The following is a 22,614-nucleotide window of genomic DNA, read 5'->3' on the forward strand; positions in this document are numbered from 1 at the left end:
CCCACATGCCATGGAGCAATTAACCCTGTATGCCACAACTACTGAGCCTGTGTGCTACAACTACTGAAGCTTGCACCTAGAGCCCGTGTTCTGCAGCAAGAGAAGCCACCACAATGAGAAGCCACTGCAATGAGAAGCCACTGCAATGAGAAGCCCGAGCACCACAAGGAAGAGTAGCTCCCGCTCGCCACAACTAGAGAAAGCCTGTCCACAGCGATGAAGACCCAACACAGCCAATAAATAAATGAATAAATAAAATAAATCTTTAAAAGAAACCAAAAAACCTCAGCTTAGATGTCACTTCTGCTGCGAAGCCTTCCCTGATCTCCCGAAACTGTGTTTGAGTCTCCTCCTACCCCTATGTGCAGACATTTTTGTCTTCAGTATGTTCCCTGCTACATCCCCTGTGCCTAGAACCTTACCTGGCTTATGGCAGACACTCAAATGTATTTTTAAATGAATATTTCCCACGGCTCTCTGGGATTCCTCCACCATAGAACTTACCACACAGATTATAACTGCCTTTTTCCTTTTCCAGCTCCCCAAGTAGACCAAAAGCTCTGTGAGTCAAGGACCATACCTTCTTGGTCAATATTTTACCCCAGTGCCTAGTAGGATTCCTGGCATGTGCTAACGGTGTACTTACATTTGATGAATGAGGATTGGGTATTGAGGGGAGGAAACCCTGGGCCCGGGCCAAGGGAGGGGCATTCTACCAAGAGACACATTTGCTTCCAACACAAAAGTATATTGGAGGTGCTGAGATAGGGTGAGAGAACCCACCAAATTGGACATCAGAAGCCAGCCACAAACTAAGTGCAGGCCACTGCTGGCAGGACCCTCAACTCACTGAGATAAGAGTCACATGTGGGATTCCTTTAGGGCACATGCTCAAACTCTTCTTCCAGGCACCTCTCTCTGTCTCCTTTGTCAGGACATCAGGATGAGTTAGAAGCATGGGATGAGCCTATGCATGGAGCACAAGTGTTTGTGGATTCTGGGGAAGCTGGGGGCCACATACCATCAAGTGCGTGTGGGGGGGAGCAATGTGGTATATAGAGATGGCCAGGACTTTGGAAACCAAGGGTCCTCTGCTGCAGAGCAGAGCCTACTCTGTTGGTCTGTGAGCCAGGTAGTTATAAAAGCACATTTCAAGGTGACTGTCCCAGTCTTGGTGACTTGTAGGGAGGGGACTCTCCCTCAGTTCTTACCACAATCTCTCCAGTGTTGTACTGGATCTGCCTACTGCTCGCCCCTCCCTCTGAGGCCATCACCGTGCCCCCCATGTTCCCAGCTAGATCACTGGACTGCCTCCCCCCCAACCCCCAGGGCCAGAAAGGAGAAATGCATTAATCCAAAAACAAAAGGGTAAAGAAAAGCAGAAACTGTCACAATCTGTCACTACCCTTACATAGTGACCTTGCAATGAAAATCAACACACAGGAAACTAGAATCACTAAATAATCCCTTAAAAAAATCAAGCAAGCTAGAAAGCAACCTCTAATTTCATCATGACAGGCTTGGGGGTTTGGGGGGACATTTTATGAGGAAGCCAAGAGGAAAAGCGAGTTGGCAAAGGAAACACAAAGGCAGAGAGAAGGATGCACAGAGGGAAGGCGGGGAAGATGGAGGGAGACTAAGGGAGAGTGGGGAGAGGAAAGGAGGGTGGGGAGAGGAGAGAGGACGGAGGCAGGGAGGGAGGAACACATCACACAAAGTAAGGAGAGAAAAACACAAGGCAGGAGTGGAGGGAGAGACAGAAGGAGAGGAGACAAGGGGTGGGGCAGATAAGTGAAAAGGAAGGAGGAGAAAGGGAGGAAGCGAGCTGGAGCACAGAGAGATGGAAGGTGAAAAGAGATATGTTCTAGAGACCAGACTTATGGTTGCCAAGGGGGAGGGGGAGGGGGAGAGGGAGAGGGATGGACTGGGCGGTTGGGGTTGGTAGATGCAAACTATTACATTTAGAATGGATAAACAACAAGGTCCTACTGTATAGCACAGGGAACTATATCCAATCTCCTGGGATAAATCATAATGGAAAAGAATATATATATAAAAAAGAATGTATATATGTGTATAACTTGAGTCACTTTGCTCTATAGCAGAGATTGGCACAACATTGTACATCAACTATATTTCAATAAAAAATTTAAAAAAAGAGAGAGATATGTTCAGGATGAGAAGGAAGAGTCAAGACTGTCAAAGTCTTCACCAGCAGCCCCGATGAGCATCTGACCTGTGCACTTACATACCTTAGATGACCGGAGACTCACTCCCTTGTGAGGGGGCAGAGGGAAAGGGAGATGGAGCAGCACAGGTATGGGTAGGCCATGGGTCCAGGTGTCTGAGGAAAACTTGGGACATAGCAAAGGCAGATGCGGGGGGCAGGGGGGTGTCCATTAGGAGGGCAGGGGACAAACAGGACCATTCAGAGATGACAACAGCAGAACCAGCCACATCCATCCTCACCCCAGAGTCTCAGCCCTCACCTGAGCTAGAGACCAAATTCCTGACCTGCCTGGTAAATCCTGGCAGACCTGGATAATCTCGGCTGGATGTGAGCTGGCCCACGGCTGGGGGATGGGGAGGGGGGGTACCTGTAAAGGATACAGGTTTCCTCTGTGTAGGGCACAGCAGCCGTGGTACCGCCGATGACGTAGCTGTAGAAGGAAACCTCGAGTGTGTAGCAATACGAAGTGTGGTCCAGCAGCCCACCGAGGAAGCGACGGCCAGTTCCTGCTTTCACAGCATCCCGGTTAAAGGACGTGCTGGACTGTGAAAGACAAAGAAGGGAGGAGAGAATCACGGTTGGATACCTGCTGGCTATGGGACCCTGAGTGAATCTTACAGCGCCTCTGGGTCTCAGCTTCCTCATCTGAAAAGCGGGATATGAATCCCACTTTGCAGGATAATTATAAGGATGGATTAAACAGACAAACAATTAAATGAAAGCACCCAGCACAGTTCTTAGGGCATAGTAATTGCCATTGAACAAATATTTGTGGAAATTTGAATGGGGACAGATGGAGCGAGGAGAAGTAGACAGAGAATAAGGATTGTATTATGATAATCAGGACAGAAATTTGAGTGCTGCTTTCAAGTTTATCATACTGTTTCCCACGTAGTATCTCATTTAGGCTTCATAATAAACCCCTCGACATGGGTGTCATAATGTTGGCCCTCTAAGGTGAGGAAATAGAAGCTCAGAGTAAGGGACACAGCACAGATGTGGACCAGGACTAAGTGACTCCAGACGCCCCAACCCTCCTTCACAAAGCTCCCCCCTCCGTTAGGGGCAGCTGAACGCGTGCTTAGCATCACCAGAGCGCAGGGACCGCAACTCTTCTTCCCTCGGGTGTCGACTATGCCCATCACAGCTGACAGAGAGGAAAGAGACAGCAGGTCCGCATCTCAAGTCCTCTCTTCAAAACTGTGTGAGATGTTAGGCAACTTGCCTTATCGGTCTGACTGAGCCTCAGTTTCCTCGTCCGTAAAGCAGTGGTAAAAGTCACATCTCTTTCACAGAGTTGTGAGGGTCAGTTCACTTGTGGTTAGAAGGGCATTCTATGCTAACCCATGGAAATCGAATAAATGAAGAGCCTGGTTTTAATAAGAGGAGGCATGTCCTGTTCAGCAGAATGTAAGAGGAGAAGGAAAAGGGGCGGGGGGGGGGGGGGGAGAAAACAGCAAAATAAGATGTAGCTGTGTGTATGTGTGTACATGCACATTTTGAGGTTAAGGAAAAGATCAGAACATTTGAGTGTCAGATCGGAAAGAACCATTGAAGTTCATGTAGCGTAATCCAACTCTCTCATTCTAGAGTTGGGGACTGAGGATCAGAGACAAGAGGAGACAGAGGTTGGTCTAGGATAGATGACCTGACCTTGACCCCAGCCCTAAGCTCTTAAGGAGGCTGCAATGCAGGAACTTCATCAGGCAGAAATAAAGTCCCCAGACTACACCCATTTTGTAACCCTAGAAACCTTACCCCTGTGAGGGTCTCTGAGGCCTGTGGCCTCAGAATCGCAGTCTCCCATGGGCTCCTCCAGGAGAAAACACTCTGCTCTGAAATTGGAGTGGTTTCAAAGAGACAAGAGTTGGCCATCCTCCAGAGATTCCCACAGAAACAGCATAGTGGTCTTTAGCCCCACGCTGCAAATGAGGCATCATCTCATTCTATCTGCTTCAAATGCTGAGTGTCCTTGCTCTAGATACTCAGCTTCTCTGGGCTATCAGTGTCTCTTGGATATAAAGAATTGGATTGGGCTAAATAATGTCCCAGTTCCTTTCCTGATCTGGCATTCAAAGATTCTGGGATTCGAAGTGCACTTTACCTCATGGAGAAATTCATCATCTCCGCTAACGTCCAGGTCTGAAGCAATGGGCAGGCAAGTTTTCAGCTTATCGACTTCAAAAATTGCCATGACCTTTGTGGGCCTCTCCTCCTCTGGCCACATGGAAATAACAGGCCTCGGAGATTTCACATCAAAACAGAGAAAAATGTGCAAAAACTCTTTCCCATGTTTGCCCACACCGCAGGCTGATTCCCTTCCTTCCCTTCCCTGCCATTTTCCAATATTACTTTCTGCTGCAGATTATTCTAACTGCCGGGCCACAGCCTCTCCAAGTCCTTCCTGGCATGTGAGGGGTGGTGACAAGTCTCTGGAGTCTATTGAGGTCTTTACTGCCCACAAAGTACTTTCATATCTATTACTGCATTTGGAAGCTATGAGGCAGGCAAGGCAGAAAATTATCACCCACCAATTACTGACAAAGACATTGGGGCCCAGAAAGAGCGACGGAGGAAGAAGGTGGTGGGCAGATGACCCCTGTCAGCAGACACATTAGGCTTCTACTAAGAGAACAAAGGCCAAAGTTCTGTGAAAGCAGACCCTGAGCCAGGACCTGGCACTGGGAGATGCTCAGTGAATTTCTTCTCTTGTTAACATTGGAGTCAGATCAACTAAGCAAATGCCAGCTCCTCAGACAACCCAAGCGCTCTCTTCTCAGAGAGGCTCCCTCCCTGATGGGTGATGAGCTGCTTGCAGGCACAGGCAGAGCTTGTTTCCCTCTGTCTTTATCGCCCACGCAAGACCCAGCACAGACTAGGTGTTCTGGGAATGTTAAACCAAACTGAACCAAGTGAGGGAAGAGACAGGGAGGTGATGGGAGGGAGGGGCCTGTCTGGGGAGGGGAACTGCGGCGGGCTGACAGGGAACCCTGGACTCACATAGGAGAAGTCCTCGGCATTGTGGCAGAGGAGTTTGGGGAAGACGGCCTGCCTCTGGAACCGCTCCTCATCCTCAAAGATGTTGCCGTACATGAAGCCATTCATCATGGTGGAGTGGGCGTGGATGTCAATGTAAAACTCCAGGCTTGTTTTCTGTTGAGAGAAAGGATAACAAATGAGACATCGGGGCCACACAGTTTGCCTTAAACATACACACACGCACACTCACATTTCCTTTTGAGCTAGTCCTATGTCTCCTCAGATGCAGCAACTATTTGCAATGTGATTGGAGGGGTTGAGAGCAGCGAGGATCAATTTCTCCTTATTTTGGACACCATCTGCCTTTAGGGTCTCAGAGCAGTACCAGTAGCAGCCCTCTTTAGAGGTCTTCTGAAGGGATGCTACCTACCCAGAGCAGTTAGTACATCATGGCTAATGGCATTAGCAGAATTTGTTTCTCTGATTAATGAGAAACACCTTCAGGCGATATAATTGTATTTACATTGGGCCTGATAATGGTTTTGCCCCAACTGGTCCATTTCTAGCTGAGGGAATCTGAGCTAAATCATGTACCCACTTTGAAATTTTTATTTGAAAAACTGGGTATTTTAATTTCAACCTCCGAGAGTTAGAGTGGGAATCCAACTCAGCAATAATCACTGCCATCATTTACTGAATAGTTAGTGCATGCCAGGCACCATTCTGGGAGCTTTACATAGGACATCTTAATTAATTATTTTATTTAACCTCATTTCATGAGGCCACACCTACTCCCCAATATGGGGAAAATATAACCTTGTAATCTATAAAGGTAATTGTGACTAGTCTTTCTGTGTTTCCTGCTCACATGTACTTAGGCACTCCCTAGCTGGATATAATGTTGTTTATTAACCTTCTCATCTATGAGCTCCCCAAAGGTAAGGGGATTGTCTGGAAAGAGCCCGGTGGCTGTCCATAAAGGATGCTCAGTAGCCAGGTGCAGAATGAATGAATAAACCACCCAGAGGGATCATTTCAGACACTGCAATGGACTGGCAGGAACTGGGGAATTTTCAGGCCCTCAGAACTTCAATATCCCTCAAATCTGACTTTCTCTTCCCATATATCTGTCCTTTCTGAGAGTAACAGGGGCCCTCACTGGCGAAAGGACTTGTCCAAGTGCATAGCCTAACTGAGATTGAAAACCCAGGTCTCCTGACCCTTTCACATAGTTAACGTTTCACCATCAGTGGGCAACACTAGAAACAGCCAAGGCAAGATCTGGCCACCTTCCCATCTGCTTCTTAGCATGTAGTCCTGGGAAAGAAGAAAAATCCATGCTTAGGAGAATTCTCCCTCCTTGGGACACTTTCAAACGAAGTTAAGACCAAATGAAAACCATGTTGCTTCTAGAACGTGGGCCTGATGACTGTCATTTCATTTGCCTCAGACATGGAGTGAAAAATCACGTCTTGCCAAGCTCCCAGTTCTCTGGGTGGCATAAGCTGCCTTCTGAGAGATACAAGATGCACAGCTCTGTGTGATATTAAACTTATCATTTTCAGCTTTGGAGGTGGAATACACAATGATTCAACAGGAGCCCTATAAAAGTCATCTTTGCAATTTTATTTTCTTCAATTGTCTGTCTTTTCCTCTGAGATTTTGATGAGCTGCAGAGGAAAGGAGGTGCTGGAGAGGTGACTTAAGAAATGTGTAAGGAAAAACTGCAATTTATATCTCTGGATGTGGGAGCTTTTCGAAACCAGTTTCTCTGACCTTTCCCAGATCGGCTAGGAGTGGGGAGGTTGCCTGTTTAAGTCCAACCAGCAGGTTAGTGAAGGAGCAAGAATTAGAACCTGGCTCCTCTGAAAACCATTCTGGAGTGGCTTCCACTGCCCCATCCTGACACCTAGCACCTAATGTGATTTTACTTTAAATAACCAGAAAGTGAATTATATTGATTGATTTACATAATTAAAAAGTCAATAAGATATGAAAGAATTTACAGTGAACAATCTCCCTTCCACCCCTTTCTTCCAGGCACCTAGGCACACTACCCAGAGGCAACTCACGTTACCAGTTTCTCATACATCCTTCCAGAGATAGTTTACACACAAACAAGTAAATATTCCTCCCCCGACCCCCTTTGCCCCAACACACACAAAAGGTAGCACACTGAAAACACATCATTTGGGGAATTCCCTGGTGGTCCAGTGGTTAGGGCTCTGTGCTTTCTCTGCCAAGGGCCTGGGTTCTGTCCCTGATCAGGGAAGTAAGATCCCGCAAGCTGCGCCAGATAAAAACATAATAAAAAATAAAACCACAATTTTGGGGTCAACTTTTTTTTTCCTCTTAACATATCTTAGAGTTAATTATTTCTCAGCACATAAAGAGTTACCTCATTTTTTTAACCAGTCATATATAAACTATCTAACCACTCCCCCATTGACAAACATTTGTTTCAAACCTTCACTTACAAAGTCTTAATGATTGACTCTGTATATATACCATTTAACATTATACAATTATATGTAGGATAAATTCCTAGAAGTAGAATTTCTGGGTCCTGTGTGCATTTGCAATTCTGATCAGCATTGATGAACTGACCTCCTTAGAAGGACAAGTTTACACTTCTAGCAATGTATAATAGCATCAGTTTCATGATTACCTTGAAACCATGGATGTGATCAAACTTTTTGACACTTGCCAATTTGATGGTGAAAAGTAATATCTAAGATTAGTTTTAATCTGAATTTCTTTTAGTATAATCTTTTATCATATGGTTATTTTTCACATTTTTTTTATTGGAATATAATTGCTTTACACTCTTGTACCAGTTTTTTGAGGTACACCAAGGTCAATCATCTGTATTTATACACATATCCCCATATCCCCTCCCTCCCTTGACTCCCCCCCACCCTCCCCGTCACAGTCCTCCAAGGCATCATCCATCCTTGAGTTGAACTCCCTTTGCTATACAGCAACTTCCCACTGGCTATCTGTTTTACAGTTGGTAGTATATATGTGTCTACGCTACTCTCTCACTTCGTCTCAGCTTCCCCTTCACCCCCTGCCCCACCAAACCTCGAGATCTCCAGTCCATTCTCTGCATCCGCGTCCTTATTCTTGTCTTGTCACTGAGTTCATCAGTACCATTTTTAGATTCCATGTATATGAGTTAGCATACAATATTTGTCTTTCTCTTTCTGACTTACTTTACTCTGTATGACAGACTCTAGGTCTATCCACCTCATTACATATAGCTCCATCTCATTCCTTTTTATAGCTGAGTAATATTCCATTGTACATATATGCCACATCTTCTTTATCCATTCATTTGTTGATGGGCATTTAGGCTTATTTTTCACATATTTAGGAACTATTTGCATTTTCTTTTCTGTGAATTGTCTGTTCATTTCCTTTGTCCAATTTAAAAAATGGGTTTTGATGCTTTATTCCTTACTGATTTATAGAAACTGTACTAGAGACATTAGCCTTTGTGTGTAGTATAAAAATATTTTTGCTCAGTTTGTCATTTGTCTTTTGACTTTATGTCTATTAGTACTTTTTTCCATGTAGAAATTTTTAATGCTGATTTTTTAGACAGATTTATCAGTTTTTTGTGGTTGAATTCTTTTATTGTTTCTTCTATTATGTCTATTGTTTCACTTTTTATATTTAAGGATTTTGTTTCAATTTTAATTTACATGGATGTAGGGTGTGAGGTAAGGATTAAACAGTATTGTCCTGCACACTATTTATCAAATTGTGCCTCTTTTCCCCACTGACTTGAAAAGTCATCTTTACCATATAATTTTTTCGTATGTATTTGGATTGATTGTTGGACTTTCTATTCTGTTCTAATCATTTGTCTATTCATGTGTCAGTACTACACAATTTTAATTATGTTAAGTTCATAATGTATTTTAATATTTGGAGGGCTAGCATTACCTCATTATGCTTCTTCTCCCAAATTTTCCTATATTTTCTTGCATATTTTTCTATGCAACCATTGAAATTAACTTCTTTAGTTTTCCTTGCTCCCCCAATCCTGTCAAGACTCTTGACTTTGAGGCTTCCAGTCCAAGGATATGTTTAACTTTCCATTTATTCAGTTTTCTTTTGGGTATAGCAGAATGTTTTAAAAACTTTTTTTTTCTCTCTCTTCATATACACCCTGAACATTTCTTTTTGATGCCAAGGCAATTTATATTTTTAGTTGCTGTTGTAAACATGATTTCTGCCATTAAATATTCTAACTGGTGGCTCTTTATACATACAAAGGCTCTTATTAGTTCTTATAATAATTTCTTATTTTATTTTTTTGAATTTTCATTTGCTTACTTAGTCAGCAAATAACTACTGAGTACCTACTACATGTCAGATAGTGTTCTAAGCACTAGGAATATGCACCAGGGAATGTTCTCGGCACTAGGATATAGCAATAAACACAATAGAAGGCTCCTGATCTCAAAGAGTTTACATTCTATGGGAATGAAAGAAAATAAATTGATTAATAAAAATATAAGATGTTAGGAGGTATTAATGCCATGGAAACAAATAAAGCATAGTAAGGGAATAGAGAGTAATAGAGGTTCTGGAAAAACAGAGACTTGAATGGAGTAGGAGAGTTAGTCCTCAGGATATCAGGTGAAGAGTCTTCCTGGGAGAAGGAGAAGTAAATGCACTTGGCATATTTGAGGAACAGCCAGGAGGTGAGGATGCCTGAGATGAATAAAGGGGACAGTGTTTTCCAAGTTTGTAATCTTATCACATATACTTAGTAATTTTATCTCCTCTTATTCAGTTTTTATGCTTCTAATTTCTTTTTTGTATCTAACGGCATTGGCTAGTACTTTCAAAACAATGTTAAAAGATTATTTAGTTTCTAAGATCCCCTCCCACTCTGAGAGTCTAGATTCTATCTGGAGTAGAAAAAGGTTCTGAAAATTTGCCTGCATAGGGTCTGAGTTTGAAGTCTTAGCTCTTTTTCCTCCTCATGACACATATTCAGCACTTTGCTGGAAATGCCAAAGACCACAAATACTAATTCCCGCACCGGCCTGATGATGTTTTGTGCCTAAACTGGTTTTATGGACTTGTGTTGGTCAGTTAGAATAGAGCAGGGAAGGCAGAGCAGAGTTCCTAACTCTGGTTCTAATTTAAATTTAATCTGTGACCACGAATAAGTAGCAGCTCTTCACTGTGCCTCAATTTCTCCATCTTTAAAAATCCCTATTGGATGGGAGAGAAGAGATATGGCTTTCTTTAACTTTTTACTATTTCTCATGCTCAGTTAAAATAAATCCCTCCTTCTTCTCCAAACAACTTCTTGCTTGGGCCTTGATGTCAGTACTCATTACTGTATAGGTATACTCACATACTGTATAGATATACTTGTACACTTGTTACTGTAATCTGGCTGAAAAGTATGTCTGTCTGCTTATGAACTCTTCGAGGACAGGGAACATGTCTGATCTGAGTTCCATCATCTCTTTCTTGTTCTACTACAATAGCTGCTGACCTGGTTTCCTTGCTGCTTCAGAGCGATCTTTTAAAATGCAAACAAATCGTGTCACTTCTCTAGTTAAAACTGTTCTACCCTTCCCTATTGCTCACAGGATAGGGACCTTAATATATTTGACAAGGTCCTGCGTGATCTGGCCCCTGCCTCCTGTCTAGTCTCAGCTCTTGCCACTTCTGGTCTGATACTCTACACTCCAGTCCTATGGAGCTGCCAGGAATACTTCCAACCTCTATGCTTGCGACTTTTATCTCCACATTTACACACAATGAACATCTCCTCTGCCTGGAATACATGTTCTCTTTATCTGGCTAACTTTGACACAACCTTAAAATTTAAGGCAAATTAAGTAGATGCTCATCAGTTCCATTTCCTTTTTTTTTTTTTTTTTTAGTTGTGGCTTGTGGGCTCCAGAGCACAGGCTCAGTAGTTGTGGCACACAGGCTTAGTTGCTCTATGGCATGTGGGATCTTCCCGGCCCAAGGATCGAACCCGTGTCCTCTGCATTGGCAAGCAGATTCTTAACCACTGCACCATCAGGGAAGGCCCAGTTCCATTTCCTTTTTATGGACCATGGAAGACATCTCCCAGTCTCCCTTGATATTTGTTTGGGATCAAATGGGATGTGGACAGTGGTAACAAGTGCCACTTCCAGGCCTGGCCATTAAACTTACCCACAATCATCCACATTCTTGCTCTTGTGTATGGAAGCTACATGTAAAAACAATGCTATCGTAAAGAAGGAAAAAGGCTAGGTTGCTGAGTCAATACTGGAAGGAAAATGGCCAGGCGAGTCTCCTGACCTGCATCAGACTGTGATAAACCTTTACTGTGTTAAGCCACTGAGATTTGCTTGTTATAGCATCTAATATTATTCATCTGACTGGTACAAAATATTAATTCACATCGCCTTATTTTATTCCTCAGGGATGAGTTAACAGGCTTCTCTGTGCTCTCATAATTCTCTCTCCTGGCTGTGATCACATGGCATAATAATGCTTTGCTTAATTCCATCTCCCATTGGAATGTGAACTCTCTCAGGGCAGGGACCATATATTGTTGATGTTTTAAATCCACAGGACCAGAGCAAGGCCTGGTATATGGTAGGTTATCATTAGAGGTTTGGTGAGAGAATGAATAGAAAATGAATCAATGAATTGATGGAAGAATGAGTGAATTAAACGAATGAACAGCTGCATCTGGACTTTTTTCCAGCAGTCAAATGAGGTAGTTTCTGTGGCCGTGTCAGAGCAAGGGGTGTGATGCTAATGCAGGACCCTAAATTATGATTTGGGATTGAGAATAGAAGAGGGGACAGCATCTCCGTTCTTTCCTTCCAAACTTAAGAACCTTAATTAAAACTGAGTGATGAAGGGCTGTCCCCTTGCCAGTAGCCAACAGCTCATCTTGCAATCAGGGGCCTAAAGAGTAAATTAAAATCAGTGCCAATAAAATTAAAACTACCTTAGGGCATATTGGGAGCATAATTTAGTGTGACGTTTGCTTCCTCCTAGACACCGGGGAGGAAATAGGTACTTATTTTTTTCCCCTTACATTCTGATCTGCTTCCTTGCTTCACCTCAGTTGGCATAAGCCAGAGTCTGAGCTTGGTACTGTGATGTATTGCTGACTTCTCCACATTAGGGCGGCACTTCAGGGTTTACCACATATTCCATCCAATGAAGGAAGGGAAACCCAACCCAGGAAGGGCAGAGGGATTTGTCTCTGGTGTGGAGATGAGAAAGAAACTGAAGCTTAGGCAGGAATAAGGACAAGTCGAGGAGGGTAACGTAAGCTGCTTTACTGCTCCCTTTGTCCAGAAGAGGCAGCTGAAGCTCAGAGCTTTTAAGTAACTTGCTCAGGTGGATGCCGCAGGGAGTGGGGAGACTCAAACCCAGGCTCTGGTTACAAGCCCAAGCCCGGCATCCTGCTGTGCTTGCAGGAGCTAGCTGTCCCGCAAGGCAAATCGCCCTCACCACAGGAAGGAAGCCCCATGCAGTCCCCTTCATCTCTGCCCTGGGAACTGTGATCCTATCAGACTTAGCCTCTCAAAAAGGTGGGTGGTGGGAGGAGCAGGAGGGTTAGAGAACTTTGAGACAACTCCCCAGCTCAGATTTGCTTAAGGCAGCTGTTTCCCCATGGACCTCAGGCAAAAAAGCCCCAAATCTATTCTTTTTATTATCAACTAAAATATCTCCCTGTCTGTTTTTCAGAAGTTAAAGTAGATATTTATGGAAGTCAGGTTGCATGTCCTAAAGCAGGAAGGAGAAATTTTCAGAAAGAGAATTCTTTCCTTGAAAACAACTGAGCTACTCCAAGAGACAAAACAATGTCCTTTATCACACATAGCCTAGATCGCTGAAGTGGCCCAATTAAGGCTTCTCTCCTCACCCTGAGTTAGGCTGGACTGAAATTCCTGCCACAAAAAAATCATGCAATGAATCAATGGGGACAAAAAGAGGAACAACCACAAAAGACACCCAGGCAGCCAGCCTAGGGCACCGAGGGGACGTGCTATGACCCTCCGTCCCCTGCCTCTCTTCTCTTTACTCTCCAGCCTTGCAGAGCCCCCTCAACCTCCACAGCACATGCAGGTTCTGCTCTCTGTGCTTCTGTGTCTGCTACTCCTGCAGGGGAGGATGCCTGCTCCCCTTCCCTCTCCCCTGCTGGTAACTTCTGTCTCATCTTTCACTGACAGGCCCCATGGCCTCTTGTCTGTGAAGGCTTCCTTGACTCTCCCAGGGAAAGCAGCTCTCTTTTCTGGACTCCCACAGATTAATAAAATACTCTTCTGTTAAGGTGTGTATCATCCAGTTTATTTATTCATTCATTTAACAAATATTTACCATGAACCTACAATGTTCCAGGACCGGGGGGTGAACAAGACAGATGAGGTTCCTGCATTTGAGAAGCTGGCCTCCAAGTGGGGATGACACACCATGAACAGCAACTAAGCAAGGTGATGGCAGATTGTAACACACACTAGGAATGCATGCAGTGAGCCACAGGATGGTGAGTGAGTGAGTGGACAGGGCAGGGTCTACTTGAGGTAGTGTGATCAGGAAAGGTTTCTGATATGTGCACTGAGCCTTGAAGGTAAGACAAGCCATTCAATGATGCTGGCAAGAGAATTCTGGGCACAAAAGAGGCCCTGAAGCAAGGACGAGTGTGGTATTTTCAAAGACCAGAGGAAAGACCAGTGGCAAGAACTGGAGGTGAGCCTCGAGAGGCTTATGGGGTCCAGCTCACGTAGGGCCTTGCAGGCCAGAGTCAGAGTTTGGGGCGTCTCCTAGGTACAGCCGAAGCCATCTCAATAGCAGAACGCTGTGAAAGGATTACCTTGCCTATTGTGTAGATATGGATTTTAGTGGCACATGAGTAGAAGCAGATGCACTGGTGTCTCTTAAGAGATCAGAGTAGCTTGAAATGAAGTGGTGACAGTAGAGATGAAAGAAGAGGGACATATTTGATAAATATTTTGGCCACACCTCCATAGTGATACCAAGCAGGGCCCTGTGGGGCTCCTGGACACATAGCCTTTCTGGGTCACCTACTTCTTTGATTATAGGAAACAGCCTTCATTCAGCCTCTATGACCTTCTCCGAGTTCCAGTGGGCAGATCCAAGCAGTTGTTAATTAGGAAAGGGAGGAATTAGGAAATGAGACCAGGGAGAAACAAATAGTCAAGAGCAGCCTTGAGGCAAGGTCCTGTTTCCACATCAACAATACACACAACAGTATCTTTGAGCTATTTGGCTGATGTTGAAATCCCCTCCCTGTGGGAGAAGTTAATGGTTAACAATGGTCTGCTGCCCACAAGCATGTAGACCCCAGACCAGTTGGACCTGAAGGTTGATGATGCTGACTCCTGCTTACCTCACCACCAACCCATCAGGAGAATGCAAGACTGTTAGTGCCTTGATCCTTATCGCCTCCCCCTGACCACAAGCCCCGACTATAAGACCTCTCCCTAGTCCCCATGGAGAGGGGCACAGTCTTGAGAGCATTAGCTTGCTGTGCCCCCCTTTGCCTGGGAAAGTAATAAAGCTATTCCTTCCTACTCCTCCAAAGCTCTGTCTCCGTATTTCTATTTGGCATCGGTGAACAGAGGCTGGGTTTTTTCCGGCAACCATAGGACCTAACATGGTTTATATGCAGGAAGAATCAAAGATGGATCAAGGGGTTATGACTTGAGCACCTGAGCAGATAGTGGTGCCATGTATAAAGATGGAAGAAAGTGGGAGGCAGACCAGCTGGGAGGGTGCTGGGGAGTGCAGGGGTTCTCATGTGGACCTCTGCATTTGAAATGACCATCGGATACCAGTGACAGGTAGGCAGTTAAATATATGAAAATGGAGCCCTGGGGAGAGGACTGAACTAGAGACGTAAAGGTGGGCATCACCAGCTTGGAGGTGCTACTGAGCATCACTGGGAGAAAGTATGAATCCGGAAGAGATCCCAAGACTGAGCCTGGGACCCGCGAATGTTGAGAGTTTGGGTAAAGGAAAAAGCAAAGGAGACTGGGGAGTGAAGAGAGGAGGAGGAGGAAGCGAGACAGTGTGGTTTCATGAAAATCAAAAGGGGGAAAAAAGAGGATTTAAGAAGGAGGGAGTGGTCTGTGAACCCTGTAAAGGCTGGGACCATGCCTGGCTCACTCTGCATCCCCAGGGTATATTCTAGGGCCCAGAATTCAGTAAGTCCTCAGGGGTCATTTGCTGAGTGACAAAATCACTAAGTGAATGAATGGACCAGATATGCTGGATTCAGAGAAAGGGGCCATGAGGAATGTGGTGATAGGAGTCTCAAGGCCTAGATTCTAGTTGCGGAGCTATGGAGGGAGGATAAAAATAACAATATAGCACTTACTACATGCCAGGCACTCATGAACCCTCCCACAACCCTATTTGATAGAAATGTCATTTACAAGTAAGGAAAGTAAGGAATAGAGAGGTTATGTACCTTGCAAGGGAACCCCCTAGACAACGTAGTGGTGACCGGCAGAACCCAAACAGTATGACTTTGCCGTCCATGCTCTTAATCATGACCCCACCATCGAAAGCTGGTGACATTTATTAAGTGCTTCCTATGTATGGTCTTGCAATAACAATCCTATGTGGTAAGCACTGTTATCAAACTGAGGCAAAGAGCTAGCAAGGGGCAGAGCTGAAGTTCAAACCCATGTCTTTCTCGCCTAGGGCTAATCTCTTCATCTCTAAGCTATTCAGAATGCCCAGCTTCTGCATCTGTGGCCTCTCTGGCCTCAGCAGAATAAACTTCAGGACAGAGGAAATTTGTAAGAGTAATGCTTAAGTGTGGGGAAGAAGCATCAGTAGCAGCAAGGTGAAGAGTAAAAATATTTTTTCTACTTCCAGTTTGTCTCCTACAATCCTACTCTACTTAGAAATGGAAAGTAGGATACACATGTAAATAGAGGCATTTCTGCATCTGTTCAAGGATCCGGGAAGAGCCAGGTCTGGCCTGGCAGGAGGGCACCTTCCTGGGCTTCCATCCCCTCCTCCACTCCTGCCTAGAAAAAGGGAGAGAGAACAGAGGCTGAGCACAAGAGGTCTGGGTTCATAACAGACCTTCCCAGAGCAAAAGAAGAACTGCTGACCTCAGTCTCCTGCTCCCTATAGCAGTGATTGGTGACCCCATGTTGATTGAGACAATGATGGTGATAGAAAAAGGGTAGTCACGGGAGTACCATGGTTTGGGGATCTGGCAGATGTGGCTTCAAGTGTCAGCTTAGCCATGGGTGAGCTTTACGACCTGAACCTCAGTTTCCACATCTAAAAATTGGGGATAATAATTCCAACCTCTCAGGGTTGCCATGAAGTCAAATGAGGTGACTGGCTTTGCACCGGGCAAAATATCTGGCAGCTTATACACTCTCAATACATTTTTTTCAGCCACACAGTGATCCTACAGTCAAGTGCTGTGCTCAGTACCAGGGATTATGGACCTCTCTGAGTTCAAAACATTACAGGGAAGATAGACATTTTAAAAAGTAATTGCATGTGCAGTGGAAGATTTGAAGACAGGTGCAGTGGCTATAGGAGCATAGAACTGAGAGGAGCTTGGGAACCCAGCTTACATAACTGCAAATTTCTTCCTTGTTCAATAGAACATCTATTGACAATAACCGTTATCTTGCACATCTGTAGAGTTTAAAAGCCATTCTCACACCAAGTAGCTCATCTGATTCTTTCAATGATTCACTGAAGTAAATGGGATCACGATCTTAGTTTCTCAGAAGCAGCTCAGAGACTGACTTGTCAAGGTCTCATAGCAGGTGAGGGTCTGAACTGGGATTCTAACTTACATCACGCTGCCTCCAAAGGCTCTGCTTGATTCTCACCCTTGGGGGTCATCCCAGGTGTTCACTCCTGCATCTGGAGTGGACATAGATACAAGTGCAAAACCAGGTCTTCCCACAGAAAGCTCCAGTCTGAGCGGGAAGATGAGACAAACTAAGAAAAGGACCGAGATATAATATTTAAGCCTGTGAGAGACGAGGGACATTTTAATTTCATAATTAAAAGTTAATGTTGCTTCATTATAAATCAAAGGCTGATGAAACTAGGGCACCCCCAGGAACATATTAAGAGCTCAATAAATATGTGTGGTCTGAATGCTTGGAGATGTCTCCTAGAGGAGGTTGTTAGCTGATCCAGAGAGGTAATAACATCCGTCTAACTGCTGAGCTGGGACTATGGTAGGTCTTCAGGAAATATTAGTTCCTTTCTTCCCAGGAAGTTCATCTAGGATTTTCCACTAACCTGACCTGAAGGCCCTCTCCTCTGCTCAACTGCCCCATTTAGAGAGTGGATTTGGTGACTTCTCAGGGCCCATTATGCCCTAAGAGTCTTGTATTTTTCAATCATCTCATTTTCCTGCTTTGCACTGTTTTGTTTTATTTTTTCTCCTTCTGTGGCCTCTGAGGACAGATTCTGCCACCCTTTCGCACCTTATCTCCTTTAAGACCTGAGTGCATGGTCCTTATCCTTGGCGTGGTCCTGTGGGAAGAGAAACACCGCAAGACAGCAGGGCAACTACGTCCCATGCTAATGCAGTCTTCCCATTCGGCAGAGTAGATATCACTGCTTTTCAAAGAAGTGTTTAGGGGTGCCAGCATTTGTGCCAAAATTATGCACTTTGTCCTGGAGAACAATAAGATGGTCCCTGCCGGCTTTATTCAGTGTAGGCGGTGGGGGGGAGAGGTGGGGAGAAGTTTCAGGCAGGGATCCCTCATCTGTTCCTTTGCTCTTTCTTCCCCTTCCATCTCCCCTGCCACCCTTCTCTCTTCTCTCTCTCTTTATTCCTTCTCTCCTCCTGTCCCCCTTCCCTGCCATTCTCTCCCTCTTCACAGTGTGGTGGGGAAAGACAGACAAGGAAACTACTAAGTGTCCATAAGCCTTCCAGGTGCTCTGGGACGTGTGTGTGGTAAGGTGGAATGAAGTCACATCTGAAGGAACCACGGATTCACTGGGTGATCAGGGAAGACAGTGGAGGAGGGGACTGTTGAACAAGGCGTTGAAAGAACAGAAGGTGCTCACCAAGGGGAGAAGGGGAGAAGGTGAGGAGCCACCAGCAGAGAGAAAGGCATCACAGGCAGAGGGAGGTGTGTGAGCAAAAACCCCAAGACCAAAACCCACCCAGCCCGTTTGGGGAACCATAGGGTGTTCGGCACAACTGAAGGGCATGGCTGGAGACACTTCTAGGGACCCATTCATGGAAGGCCTTGCAAGCCACTAAGGAGCTGGGGCTTGTCCTACAAAGTAGAAAACAGACAGCCAGAGGAGTATTTTATGGAAATATAACATGATTACATGTGCCTTTTGGAAGGATTATTCTCAAGGCTGCGGTGAGGAAGAATTTGAGGTTATAAGGCTCAAAGGCATAAACTGGCTAGGACATTTTTGTCAGAGTCCAAGTGAAGACTAATTGAAAAAGATGAGATTGTGAAGTAAAGCAGGTAGTGAGGAGGAGAAGATGGGTATAGACATGAGGCACACTACATGGTAAAACTGCCAGTGCTGGGTATGGCACTGAAATTTGGACTGATTCCCAGGTTTCTGGCTTGGGTGGCTGGGTGGATGGTGGGGCCGTTGCCTGAGGTTGGGGAGTGTCATCATCTTACACGATTGAGTTGGATTTTGCCTCCTAGGTACTTGTCCCCAGTTAGAGTGAGATGCTATCAGATGGACTATGGTCTCAGGTTATGACAGTTTGAAACAAACAAATTGGTGTTTCCTAAACATGGCTATTTGAGTGAAAAAAACACATTTTCCATGCAATCATATGTTTCCTATAAAAATAGGGCTATTTATCAATATAGTTAAACAGAAACATTATTGCACATTTTTTATAGGATACAGTATCAGAACAAGAGTTTTTTAAAAAGTCAAGACCCCACACATACACACTAAAACACCCGGGTTCCCTACTGGAATGCAAATGGGATGAAGACAACGGTTTTCTCAAGCTCCTACTTTGCTGCAGGCTCACTCCTCTGAAGAGAAGAGACTGACTATCCTGGACTCAACACTCATCCGGGAAGCAGCAAGGAGTCGGGGGGCAGCTGTGCGAGGTGAGCAAGGGTTGGACAGGGAGGTGTGGGACAAACCAGGCTTTATCTCTCGGTTTTAAGGGAAATTCCCAGACTGTGTAGGCTCCTTCATCCACATGCACAGAAAAACCTTCATCAATAGCCAAGGCATGGAAGAAACCTAAATGTCCACTGACAGAGGAATAGATAAAGAAGATGTGGTACATATATACAATGAAATATTACTCAGCCATAAGAAAAGAACAAAATAATGCCATTGGCAGCAACATGGGTGGACCTAGAGATTGCCATACTAAGTGAAGTAACTCAGACAGAGAAAGACAAACATCATATGATATCACTCATATGTGTGTGAGTTTTAAAAAATTAATCTAATCTAATTTTTAAAAAAATGATATAAAGGAACTTATTTACAAAACAGAAATGGACTCATAGATTTTGAAAACAAATTTATGGTTACCAAAGGGGACACATTGGTGGGAGGGATAAATTAGGAGCTTGGGATTAACATATACACACGACTATGTGTAAAATAGATAACCAACCAGAATCTACTATATAGCACAGGGAATTCTACTCAATATTCTGTAATAACCTATATGGGAAAAGAATCTTCAAAAGAATGAATATATGTATATGTATAACTGAATCACTTTGGTGAATACCTGAAACTAACACAACATTGTGAATCAACTATACTCCAATAAAATTTTTTTTTAAAAAATCACAAAGAATGAATTTGTGGCTTCTCTGGCTCTTTGAATTGTCTGGAATTTTGCTCCCCCACCCCCTTTCCTTTGACATATAAAATACTATCAATAACTTACAAAACTTGTTCACAATCATTGTGTCATTCTCACCATACCCATTTTACACTTTACGCTGCCCAAGATTACAAGGCTAGGAAGTAGCAGAGCCAAGGATAAAACCTAGATCTCCTATGCAGAATAGAAGTTCTTCCCACTATGCCATTCTGCCTCAATCCTCTAATTTTAGCTTGGTTTTAGGGGTGTCCAGAGGGTGGATTAACAGTGGTCACAGAAGATACTTATGTATGTGAATATCAGGCCCTCAGTGACCTGCCTCCATCCCCAACCTCATTTCCTCCTGTCTGCTAACAGGTATCCGATGCTTTCATCATGCCAAATGGACTGCCCCAGACCATGCCTTTCTCTTCAGTACCTTCTAAGGCCTCAGCTGTGCCATTCCCTTGGCCAAGAAAGCCTTGCTTTACCTAGCCATCCTCTAGGGCCCAAGACAAGCATGGCTTCCTCTATAAAGGCTTCCTTAACCCACCTGAGTATGATTGACCATGTTCTCTTTCACTTATGTTTTCACTCAACCCTCCATTTTCATTATACTTGTCTCACCGATTCATTACTATTGCTGTGTATGTCTATTTCCCCCACTGGAACAAGCGCTGGTCAGGACCTGAGATCTTTATATCTCCAACACCTAGCACAGTACCTGGCACATAGCAAGTACTGAGGAAATCCTTGTTGAATGAATAAATAGACGAGTTAATCTTTGAGAAGAAAACATCCCTCAGCAGAGATGATCTCCATCCTCGACCTTCGGTGGGAAATGTTGACATAGAACAGGGAGAGAGAAGGGCAGACATCAAAGGGACATAACGGGTAAAAAATTCTTCCCCATTCTATGTTCTTTCTGCCTCCCCCTGCTTTTTTTTTTTCCCTCTTGCTATTGGAACAAAAATAAAGAGTACATCATAAGCGAAGCTATATTTTCTGTTTATTGCCACCAGGTTAATAACAGTAACGGTGCGAGAAGAAAATGAGGTGTTATGTAAAACCCTGCATTGCAGATTTTGCTGCTGATGTAAAGAACTCAATAAAGTGTAACACTTTAATCATAGAGATAAAAATCACACAGCAGCTTCCCACAGGCTCCCAGAGCCTTAAGACAAAATAGTTGTGGGGAAATGAGAGATGAGAGAAGAATATTATCAGGCATCAGAAAAGTTATGTTTGGGCTTTTGTGGTTTTTTTCCTTTAGCTTCTAAAAAATAGAGTAAGATTTTTCTGTCTTCTTCCAAGACATCTTCTATGAATTTCTGTATTCTCTAGAGGACATACTCAGACTTCTGGGGGAAGATTTGCTCATTCTTCGTAAAAATTGATTTGTTTAGGGAGAACTGAATCCCTGGCTTTTAGGTGACTCAGTGGCCTTTAAGAAACAGGGGCTGTCTCTAAAAATGAAAGAAGGATTGGAGTGGAGGTAAAAAGGCTGGTTGTAGTAAAACCTCTATTTTTATGATGGTCTTGTGATGGGGGAAAAAGATCATAGCAGACAAAAAATCATATCAGGAGATGGGAACCCCTGTACCAACTCAGCCAACCTTGGGAAAATCTCCTTCTTTCCTGTGGGCCTCAGTTTCGGCGTTCTTCAAAGAAGGGCTTACACCAGATGATCTGGAAGGTCATTCTAGCTCTGAGACTTAGCAGTCTGTGAGGCTCTGGGCTAGGTCAGTGGCTTGGATTTTGACATTGGCTGTTGTGGTTCTGGACTATTGCAGTAGCCACCCAGCTGACCTCTCTGTTTTCACTAGGAACACCTCCCTCTCTCCCTCATTGCCCAAATCCACTCTCCATCCTGCAGCTGGGGTGATCAATTCCTAACTACACACATACCTTGGAGCTAGACTGGGCGAAGTACCTGTAGAAAGACCCCGCCCAACCCCCACCCCCAGCAGGAGCATTCCTTAAGAGATCATTGAAAAGCAAGGAAGCCGGTATCTAGAGAAGACTGAGGGAGGCAGAGGGTCATGGGAGAGGAGGGCAGAGAGGTGATGGAGGGTCAGACCAGGTGGGTCTCACGGGGCCACTGAAAGGGCTTCACTGCCCCCAGGCACCACCCCGATTGCTCCCCGAGGTGGTGGTTGCTGTTGGCAGACAGGAAATACTGCTATAAGGCAGCACGAGCATAGGTCATGAAAAGAGAAGGGCTTTGGAATCGGAGATGTAGGAGCAGACCCTGAACCGGCTGTGTGACATTGAAGGAGTCACTCTGTTTCTCCAAGTTTCAGTTTCCTTGTCAGCAAACGTTTAGGAAGTGGCAATAAGGCCATTCCTCTCATGGAGCTGACATGGGTTAAATGAGTTAGTGCACGTCCAAGTACCTAAAACATAGACAGGGTTCAGGAGTCTTTTTTTAAAATCCCATAATCATTATTTCAGGTGTCATTAGAAACAAGGGAACAGTCAAGGGCTGCACGGTCTCATATAGTAGCCACTTGCAACTATTTGCATTTATATTAATTAAAATTAGTTTAAAAAAATTTAGTTCCTCAGT

The 22,614-nt window shown here is 44.4% G+C and overlaps 1 protein-coding gene across 1 annotated transcript in view; it reads right to left on the bottom strand.

The window, feature by feature from the left end:
* The window catches only part of AGBL4 (AGBL carboxypeptidase 4), a 1,220,133-nt gene that overhangs the window by 45,708 nt on the left and 1,151,811 nt on the right, over positions 1 to 22,614 (bottom strand). Inside the window, exons 10-11 of the mRNA XM_057744086.1 lie at positions 5,231 to 5,383; positions 2,611 to 2,773 (exon numbers count right to left, since the gene is read on the bottom strand). Of these exons, the coding sequence (XP_057600069.1) occupies positions 2,611 to 2,773; positions 5,231 to 5,383 (316 nt within the window). The remainder of the gene's footprint in view (positions 1 to 2,610; positions 2,774 to 5,230; positions 5,384 to 22,614) is intronic.

Source organism: Hippopotamus amphibius, chromosome 1 (assembly GCF_030028045.1).
Source record: "Hippopotamus amphibius kiboko isolate mHipAmp2 chromosome 1, mHipAmp2.hap2, whole genome shotgun sequence".
NCBI lineage: Eukaryota > Metazoa > Chordata > Mammalia > Artiodactyla > Hippopotamidae > Hippopotamus > Hippopotamus amphibius.